Below are 10,246 nucleotides of genomic sequence, written 5' to 3'. Positions count from 1 at the left end.
ACTTTTAGGTCAAGATTTCAACAAGGTGTGTTCTCTAAAGATCGTCGTGCAGACGTGCGAGGCTGGGATTGATTGCAGTGAATGTCGGGACAGCGTGTTCATTAATCATCATAAAGTATTTTGGGTTCGAACACGTAAGTATCAATGTTGTGTCGTAACCCTCCACCACCCGACACAGCCAGTAAGGTTTGTCACGTAAACAACGCACCAATTAATTACTAGTATAGTGTATAGTAGTGTATAGTGTAGTGTATAGTGTAGTGTATAGTGTAGTGTATAGTGTCGTGTATAGTGTAGTGTATAGTGTAGTGTATAGTGTAGTGTATAGTGTCGTGTATAGTGGAGTGTATAGTGTCATGTATAGTGTAGTGTATAGTAGTCTATAGCAGTGTGTGGTGTAGTGTAAAGTAGTGTAGTGTATAGTGCAGAGTAGTGTATAGTGTAGTGTATAGTAGTGTAAAGTAGTGTATAGTGTAGTGTATTGTAGTGTAGTGTATAGTAGTGTATAGTAGTGTAGTGTATAGTAGTGTAGTGTATAGTAGTGTAGCGTATAGTGTAGTGTATAGTGGTGTAGTGTATAGTAGTGTATTGTATAGTGGTGTAGTGTATAGTGTAGTGTATAGTAGTGTAGTGTATAGTAGTGTAGTGCATAGTAGTGTAGTGTATAGTGTATAGTAGTGTAGTGTATAGTGTATAGTAGTGTAGTGTATAGTAGTGTAGTGTATAGTAGTGTAGTGTATAGTAGTGTAGTGTATAGTAGTGTAGTGTATAGTGTATAGTAGTGTAGTGTATAGTAGTGTAGATTTGTTTCTTGAAATAATTCCCGACGCCCCCCGAGCTCACAGCCACTCACGGCCGCGTGCGTGCCTCCCAGTGTGCACCACCAAACGGCGTTCGGTTAGACCCCCTCCCTAGCTAGACTCCCTCCCCGTGAGTCACCGAATGCCGCTGAAGGTGGCGACGCAAAGCAAACCCCTTGCCGCACACTGCGCACACGTACGGCCTCTCCCCCGTGTGCTTCCTTGCGTGCACGTGCAAGCTGTCCACCTGCGTGAACCCCTGCCCGCACTCGTCGCACACGTACGTTCTCTCGCCCGCGTGCGTCCTGGCGTGCCTCTTCATGTCGGAGCAGCCGGGAAAACTCTTCCCGCAATCCTCGCAAACGTACGGCCTCTCGTCCATGTGCGACCTCACTCGCAGGTTCAAGTTGCAGGCCTGCGCGGAGCCCTTCCCGTACTCTTCGCAAACGTACGGCCTCTCGTCCATGTGCGACCTCACTCGCAGGTTCAAGTTGAAGTCGTGCGCGAAGCCCTTGCCGCACACGGCGCACACGTACTGCTTCTCGCTCGTGTGCGTCTCGAAGTGGGGAAAGCCGCACTGCCCGCACGCGTGCCGCTTGTCACCGGCGGTGCTTGCTGTCTTCTTGTCTCCTGCAAAGGTACGGACGGGCGGGGAGGACGGTGTGGTGGGAGCATTGTACAACAGGCGTCAGGGTCGGGATCGAACCCAGGACCTCCTGTATACCAGGCGAGGTAGTCAACGTCTCATAGCCACCGTGATGATGATGAGAGATCGAACCCACGACCTCCTGTATACCAGGCGAGGTAGTCAACGTCTGCTATCCACCGTGGTGCCACCGTGCTCACCAGCATCGATGTCTTGCAGGCTCTCCGTAGAGTCTGGCCGCTTCCCAAGCGCTGCATTATCTTCCATTTCTTGCTTGACGAATCTGGCGGGGGGAATGCAAAGAAAAACAACGACAATGAACGTAGACAACCAAATAGATAAATAATAAATATATAAATGTTGCGCCGTCGTTAAACCCGCCACCACCCGACACAGCCATTTAGTAAGGTTTAGTACAACAGGAACAGACCGTGCCAATTCATTACGCAGTACGGCACTACTGTGGAGTGTATAGTGTAGTGTATAGTTTATCCACCGGCTGTAGTAGTAGCTATCCAAACTCTATAATAGTACTAACTTCACAGCGTGTAGTGGTGAGGCTTAGTCCCGTGCAGAGCCCCTAGCCTCGCCTAGATTGCCCAGCTGGCCGAGGTGGCACCTTTGCAGGCTGAGGCTGGGCTGCTACCCCCCCACCACCACCATCCCCCCACCCGCTTTACAATAATATCATCCAAGGACTATAATAGTAGTATCTACCGACCAGAGGTCACAAACGGGTTTTGATTCCTTACCCGTACCCGGTCGCACCAAGGTCGCAAACGGGTACCCGTACCCGTACCCGGTCGGGTACGGGTACGGGTACGGGTATCGGGTACCTGATTGCGACCTCTGGGATGAAGCCATGTTGCAGGCGCCAGTGGGTTGATTCTAGGAACTTGAATTGTGAGAAGAGACAAGACGTTGGGAAATGAGTGACAAACAGTTACTCACCAATGACTCACGGTCTACCCGTACCCGGCCGCACCAGGGTCGCAAACGGCTACCCGTACCCGTACGGGTAGCCGGGTATCGGGTAGGGTACGGGTATCGGGTACTCGGTTGCGACCTCTGCTACCGACCCTATAGTAGTAAGTGCTGCACACATTGGGGAGAAGAGGACATCACACTGAAGAATTCACCTCATAATTCCGCCCCACCGATCACACTGAAGAATTCACCTCAGCGGTGGCGACTTTCTCGCGCATGCGCAGATGCGTGGCCTGGAACCACCCTGTGCTAATGAAAGGGAATACATTGTTAATTTAACCACTTTAAACTTGACAGATGTGAAATACGAATAGCGCTTTTCCGTCGCGGGGCATACGGTGTGGTATCTGTGTACTTTTTCGATGCGTAAAACCCCACAGTTTGTAAGTGAAACACGTCACAAGGTACCCGCGCAAACAGGCAGACAGACACACAGACGAAAGATGACTTTCATAGGTAGTGTATAGTGTAGTGTATAGTGTAGTGTATAGTGTAGTGTAGTGTATAGTGTAGTGTGTAGTGTAGTGTGTAGTAGTGTATAGTGTAGTGTATAGTGTAGTAGTGTATAGTGTAGTGTATAGTAGTGTATAGTGTAGTGTGTAGTAGTGTATAGTGTAGTGTGTAGTAGTGTATAGTGTAGTGTATAGTGTAGTGTATAGTGTAGTGTATAGTGTAGTGTAGTGTATAGTGTAGTGTATAGTGTAGTGTATAGTAGTGTATAGTGTAGTGTGTAGTAGTGTATAGTGTAGTGTATAGTGTAGTGTATAGTGTAGTGTAGTGTATAGTGTAGTGTATAGTGTAGTGTATAGTGTAGTGTATAGTGTAGTGTGTAGTAGTGTATAGTGTAGTGTATAGTGTAGTATATAGTGTAGTGTATAGTGTAGTGTGTAGTAGTGTATAGTGTAGTGTATAGTGTAGTGTATAGTGTATAGTGTAGTGTATAGTGTAGTGTATAGTGTAGTGTATAGTGTAGTGCAAGGCCGTAGCCATGGAGACAACATTGGGGGGGCCAGATTTTCCAGGTGTCTGGGGTCCTCCCCCCCAGAAAAATATCTAAATTTGAAAACTAATTTCCTGCCATTTCCTGCCTAAAACATTTACAAATTCACCAACACATGGGATGGACTTTTTATAATTTTTTTTTTTTTACAATAATGTCTAACAGTGTATTGTATTGCATTGCTCTGTTTTAACTTTGTTTTTTTTTAACCATTTCTTGCTTTATTGTATGTAATGTTTGAGATTACGGATTAATAAAGTACAACCACAATCATATCAACAGAAATCTATGCGTTGATTTACATGAAGGCAAGTCCAGATATTGTGACCAAGGTTTAGCAAATTGTTGTTTTTATTTACAAAGCATTAAATTAACTTGTTTTTTTAAATATAAATATATAACATAATAACGTCTTTGACGTATAAACTTCTCACGTGATCTTACTAGCTCTACTACCCGGCCGCCTTTGTCTCCCCAGTGGCGATGTTCACACACCACTCCAGTTACTGCTTTGAGGCTGAGGCGACGTGACGTGGAGTTTTTTCCCGCCAAATCTTTTAGGCTCCTCCCCCTCGCCCGCCCCCATTTGAGGGGGGGGGGGAGTAAAGGCGGTTGCCATGGATTTTTGTTGATAAATGTGCAGTTTGAGTCTATGGGGCAGTGTTGAGTCTATGGGCAGTGTTGAGTCTATGGGCAGTGTTGAGTCTATGGGCAGTGTTGAGTCTATGGGCAGTGTTGAGTCTATGGGGTAGTGTTGAGTCTGTGGGCAGTGTTGAGTCTATGGGCAGTGTTGAGTCTATGGGTAGTGTTGAGTCTATGGGCAGTGTTGAGTCTATGGGGTAGTGTTGAGTCTATGGGCAGTGTTGAGTCTATGGGTGGCAGTGTTGAGTCTATGGTGCAGTGTTGAGTCTATGGGGCAGTGTTGAGTCTATGGGCAGTGTTGAGTCTATGGGCAGTGTTGAGTCTATGGTGCAGTGTTGAGTCTATGGGCAGTGTTGAGTCTATGGGCAGTGTTGAGTCTATGGGCAGTGTTGAGTCTATGGGCAGTGTTGAGTCTATGGTGCAGTGTTGAGTCTATGGGCAGTGTTGAGTCTATGGGTAGTGTTGAGTCTATGGGTGGCAGTGTTGAGTCTATGGGCAGTGTTGAGTCTATGGGTGCAGTGTTGAGTCTATGGGCAGTGTTGAGTCTATGGGCAGTGTTGAGTCTATGGGCAGTGTTGAGTCTATGGGTGCAGTGTTGAGTCTATGGGCAGTGTTGAGTCTATGGGTGCAGTGTTGAGTCTATGGGCAGTGTTGAGTCTATGGTAGTGTTGAGTCTATGGGTGCAGTGTTGAGTCTATGGGCAGTGTTGAGTCTATGGTGCAGTGTTGAGTCTATGGGGCAGTGTTGAGTCTATGGGCAGTGTTGAGTCTATGGGCAGTGTTGAGTCTATGGGCAGTGTTGAGTCTATGGGAGTGTTGAGTCTATGGGCAGTGTTGAGTCTATGGGCAGTGTTGAGTCTATGGGGTAGTGTTGAGTCTATGGGCAGTGTTGAGTCTATGGGGTAGTGTTGAGTCTATGGGCAGTGTTGAGTCTATGGGTGGCAGTGTTGAGTCTATGGGCAGTGTTGAGTCTATGGGGCAGTGTTGAGTCTATGGGCAGTGTTGAGTCTATGGGTGCAGTGTTGAGTCTATGGGCAGTGTTGAGTCTATGGGCAGTGTTGAGTCTATGGGCAGTGTTGAGTCTATGGGCAGTGTTGAGTCTATGGGGTAGTGTTGAGTCTATGGGCAGTGTTGAGTCTATGGGAGTGTTGAGTCTATGGTGCAGTGTTGAGTCTATGGGCAGTGTTGAGTCTATGGTGCAGTGTTGAGTCTATGGGCAGTGTTGAGTCTATGGGCAGTGTTGAGTCTATGGGCAGTGTTGAGTCTATGGGTGCAGTGTTGAGTCTATGGGCAGTGTTGAGTCTATGGGTGCAGTGTTGAGTCTATGGGCAGTGTTGAGTCTATGGTAGTGTTGAGTCTATGGTGCAGTGTTGAGTCTATGGGCAGTGTTGAGTCTATGGGTGGCAGTGTTGAGTCTATGGGCAGTGTTGAGTCTATGGGTGCAGTGTTGAGTCTATGGGCAGTGTTGAGTCTATGGGTGCAGTGTTGAGTCTATGCAGTGTTGAGTCTATGGGTGGCAGTGTTGAGTCTATGGGCAGTGTTGAGTCTATGGTGCAGTGTTGAGTCTATGGGCAGTGTTGAGTCTATGGGCAGTGTTGAGTCTATGGGCAGTGTTGAGTCTATGGGCAGTGTTGAGTCTATGGGCAGTGTTGAGTCTATGGGTGCAGTGTTGAGTCTATGGGCAGTGTTGAGTCTATGGGTGCAGTGTTGAGTCTATGGGCAGTGTTGAGTCTATGGTAGTGTTGAGTCTATGGGCAGTGTTGAGTCTATGGGCAGTGTTGAGTCTATGGTGCAGTGTTGAGTCTATGGGCAGTGTTGAGTCTATGGGTAGTGTTGAGTCTATGGGCAGTGTTGAGTCTATGGTGCAGTGTTGAGTCTATGGGCAGTGTTGAGTCTATGGTGCAGTGTTGAGTCTATGGGCAGTGTTGAGTCTATGGTGCAGTGTTGAGTCTATGGTGCAGTGTTGAGTCTATGGGCAGTGTTGAGTCTATGGTGCAGTGTTGAGTCTATGGGCAGTGTTGAGTCTATGGGCAGTGTTGAGTCTATGGTGCAGTGTTGAGTCTATGGGCAGTGTTGAGTCTATGGTGGCAGTGTTGAGTCTATGGGCAGTGTTGAGTCTATGGGTAGTGTTGAGTCTATGGGCAGTGTTGAGTCTATGGGTGCAGTGTTGAGTCTATGGGCAGTGTTGAGTCTATGGGCAGTGTTGAGTCTATGGTGCAGTTGAGTCTATGGTGCAGTGTTGAGTCTATGGTGCAGTGTTGAGTCTATGGTGCAGTGTTGAGTCTATGGTGCAGTGTTGAGTCTATGGTGCAGTGTTGAGTCTATGGTGCAGTGTTGAGTCTATGGGTGTTGAGTCTATGGTGCAGTGTTGAGTATGGGCAGTGTTGAGTCTATGGTGCAGTGTTGAGTCTATGGTGTGTGTGAGTCTATGCAGTGTTGAGTCTATGGTGCAGTGTTGAGTCTATGGGCAGTGTTGAGTCTATGGGCAGTGTTGAGTCTATGGTGCAGTGTTGAGTCTATGGGCAGTGTTGAGTCTATGGTCAGTGTTGAGTCTATGGGCAGTGTTGAGTCTATGGGGCAGTGTTGAGTCTATGGGCAGTGTTGAGTCTATGGCAGTGTTGAGTCTATGGTGCAGTGTTGAGTCTATGGGCAGTGTTGAGTCTATGGGCAGTGTTGAGTCTATGGCATGTTGAGTTATGGTGCAGTGTTGAGTCTATGGTGCAGTGTTGAGTCTATGGTGCAGTGTTGAGTCTATGATGCAGTGTTGAGTCTATGGTGCAGTGTTGAGTCTATGGTGCAGTGTTGAGTCTATGGGCAGTGTTGAGTCTATGGTGCAGTGTTGAGTCTATGGGCAGTGTTGAGTCTATGGTGCAGTGTTGAGTCTATGGTGTTGTGTGAGTCTATGACAGTGTTGAGTCTGTGGTGCAGTGTTGAGTCTATGGGCAGTGTTGAGTCTATGGTGCAGTGCCGATCCGATTGTGTCGAGAAGATTCTAGAAGAATGGATCATTTGTGTCGTTGTGTATCCCCATCGTCTGTGAACTCGCGCTTCAATTCGGTTGTTTTCCCTTCGTCTCGTGCGTCTCTCTGCCGCTGCTGATCGAATGGCCGGCGATACCCCCTGCTGATCTCCACGTCGTCGTCGTCGTCGTCAGCCACGCTCGATCCTCCGCGGAAATGAAGACCTCCCCCCAATCCACGGCCATTTCTCACCGGCCGCGTGACCACGCACCGACGACGTCACGTCTCCCACCTGCGCTTGAACACAACCGTGCGCGCTCCTCCCGCACCCCCCTTCGCAGGTCGCGTCGGGGCTACGCCAGCGACAATGACGACGACGATGACCACCGTCATCGCGACAATGCTGCTGGTGGCGACGACGGGGGCGGCAGCGGCGTCGACGGTGTCGGCAGACGACGCGAAGAAGCCTTCTCCGTCCCATCCGTACGGGCTGTGTCCCCCGGGCCACCACGTCTCGCTGCCGTTCTCCACGAAGGCCGTGGAGGGGCAGCAGCAGCAGCTGGAGGACGCGTCCCACGTGGAGGCACGTTGCACTCGGTGCCCGCCACGCCACTACACCCAGTTCTGGAACTCCCTGGACCGGTGTCTCTACTGTGGCCCGGGGTGCAAGGAGGGTCAGCGGCTCGCGAAGGAATGCAGCCCCACGCACGACCGCGTGTGCGAGTGCGAGCCGGGCACCTTCCTGCTACAGGAGTTCTGCGTGCCGCACAGAAGCTGCGCCGCTGGGCACGGCGTCGTCACCAAAGGCACGCACGGGGGGCGGGGGATACACCACGTGTGTCGTTGCGGTTCATTCGGCGATCGATTCGCTCGTACCAAGACGCTACTCAATTATTGCGTCTTATTTAATTAGTTGAATCGATGACAGTTCCTTCCGCGTGACCTCCCCCATCAACAAAAATGCACGAACGCCCACACTCCCCGTTCATGCATTCTTCATTCATTGTAGTACTTGGTTCTGCATGTCGCTCGGCTCGTACATGCACAGGTAGGATGTCCTCGCTAAAGGCACGAGTGCACATGACCTATTCATTCGTGGAGAGGTGAAATCATTTGCGCATTATTTCATTTGTTCTGTTGGCTCCAATCACCAGTTGCCCATCGGGACAGAGCTTCTGCGTGCCCAGCACGAGCTTTCTACCCCACTCGGACATTGATTGGTTCCTACATGCATCCGTCTGATGATCATTCATTTGTTCATAATAAAGGTTCTTGGGTTAGGTCGCGTTATTTATAAATGCGTCATTTGTAAATGTATTTAGTCGTCAAGTCGGGGAATCTTATCACCACTTTCCCATCGCCCAGCTATCTCCCAGCCATCTCCCAGCGCCAATCAATGCCTATTCTCTTCTCATCTTTCTCTCTCCCTCTACGCATCTCTACATTCTCTCTCTCTGTCTGCCCGTGCACCCTCATCTCACGCTCTTCTCGGCACCGCAGGATCCCCGCACGAAGACACGCACTGCGCCCCGTGCCCTTGGGGATTCTTCTCCCCGGAGGTATCGGCGAATGCCACGTGCCGCCCGCACACAAACTGCCTCACTCCGGGCTCCGTGCAGCTGCTGCCCGGAGCCTCCACGCACGACGCGCTCTGCTGGTCCTGCCACGAGCGACGGGCGTCCGTGCGGAGTCGGGAGCATGGCGACGCGAGGCCGGCAGGTGAGCCGCTTGCGATGACCGCTCTCTCGTTCACGTGTTTCATACGAACGTATCGTTTTAGCGGCAACCGTAGATCGATGGCATAGTCGGAGAAGCAGCTGTGGCTTCGGAGGGCAGTGGATGCCACACTGGGTCATATTCATTTCATTTACACCTGATGACGATTGCTTGTGTTGCAATTGAAACGTCGTATGCCGGTAGCAAGACGCGTCACCTCTCTTCCCTCCGCAGGGGAAGATGGTTGCCGAGCCTCCACCGTCTAACCCGCCGCCCCAGCCGGAGTACGCGTGCTTGGACGCGACCCTGCGATTCGTGGACAGCGTCCGTCACCTGATTCTGCCGTGCCTGGCCCACCACGACACCGAAGGAGGGCCGCCTACATCTGGAAGCTTCTGGCCGGTGCCGCGAGGCGGCGGCGGCGGCAGCGGGAAGGGCGCAGGCAGCGTGGGGGAACGAGGACGAAGCGGGCGAGGAGGTTGGAGAGGCAGCTGGAGATGCTGCTGGGGTTTGCGCAAAGGGAGCGTCGCCAGGAGGTGTCGGTGAGAATGCACGCGGCGACGGCGGCGGCGGCGGACTGAACGTGGTCGAACAAGATGGGGGGAAGGGCCTTTGAGGACGTCCATCTTCTTGGTTCTTCGGTAAAGTCACGTAGAATGGAAATAACAAAATAATAAAAATATAATAAAATATATTATTATAAATAATTAAAATAAGAAAATATTAGAAATTAAGCATAATGAAATATATTATTATATTACTTTTTATGTTTTATTTATTATTTCCCTTCTAGGTGACTTTCGTGACTGCAGGGATTCATCTTCTTGGTTCTTTCGGGAAAGTCACGTAGAAGGGAAATAATAAAATAAATAAATAGAAAACATTTATGCTTTATTTTTTATATTTTTTTATTATTAAATTTTTCATTAAATAAAAATAAAACATGTTTTATTTTTTTTAATTTTATTATTTCCCTTCTACGTGACTTTACCGAAAGAACCAAGAACAGTGAATAACTTTAATAAGCCGAAAATATTAACAGACACTCCCTCACGACTGAAACCTTAACCGCTGAACATTTCAGACAATTTGCCCCTGCCGTGAGGTGCAGAAGAGTACGGTGTCGTTACGAACAGCGAACACTGTGACAGCTAAAATGCTACAAAAGTCTCCGATTTGGATGTTGATTCACGTGAAGAGAGAATATTTCAGCAGTGTTCACAGTCTCTCCTACGACCAGGCCTCTCGATGTTTAACAGAATGTTACTGTGCTGGCTTGGAGTTAGGAATTATGAGCAGAAGGCACCGCAACTCGAACGTGATACACTCATCATAAGAATCCATGTTGTTGTAAGGCCAATCGGTTTAAAGGACGATGCATACATTACCGAAGTATATTGTTTCAAACGGTTTACCGCAAGTCTGTGTGGTTAGTGCAGACTGGATGCCTTGTGATAGGGGTCCATTTGGTGTTTGAACCTCTTAACACCTCAGAA

The 10,246-nt window shown here is 49.2% G+C and overlaps 1 protein-coding gene and 1 pseudogene across 1 annotated transcript; one reads left to right on the top strand and one right to left on the bottom strand.

Annotated features, from left to right (window-relative positions):
• Positions 1-915: 915 nt before the first annotated feature.
• LOC133362267 (zinc finger protein 239-like) lies at positions 916-2,590 on the bottom strand. Its single transcript, XM_061581190.1, has 3 exons — positions 2,586-2,590; positions 1,647-1,729; positions 916-1,430 (listed from the first exon to the last, which is right to left on the bottom strand). Exons 1-3 carry the CDS (start codon positions 2,588-2,590, stop codon positions 916-918), a joined length of 603 nt encoding a protein of 200 aa, XP_061437174.1.
• A 4,811-nt stretch (positions 2,591-7,401) lies between these two features.
• Positions 7,402-9,331, top strand: LOC133362266 (tumor necrosis factor receptor superfamily member 21-like; annotated as a pseudogene).
• Positions 9,332-10,246: the final 915 nt, after the last annotated feature.

This window comes from Lethenteron reissneri, unplaced genomic scaffold (genome assembly GCF_015708825.2).
Source record: "Lethenteron reissneri isolate LAM-NWPU_2019-01 unplaced genomic scaffold, ASM1570882v1 scaffold_1419, whole genome shotgun sequence".
Lineage (NCBI taxonomy): Eukaryota > Metazoa > Chordata > Hyperoartia > Petromyzontiformes > Petromyzontidae > Lethenteron > Lethenteron reissneri.
The sequence above is the reverse complement of the archived record's forward strand: the minus strand, read 5'-3'. Positions and strand labels throughout refer to the sequence as shown.

Coding starts and splice junctions, on each gene's coding strand:
- LOC133362267 (XM_061581190.1), bottom strand. Junction 1,431..1,646: donor CCTGCAAGACATCGATGCTG/GTGAGCACGGTG, acceptor GTACCTTTGCAG/GAGACAAGAAGACAGCAAGC.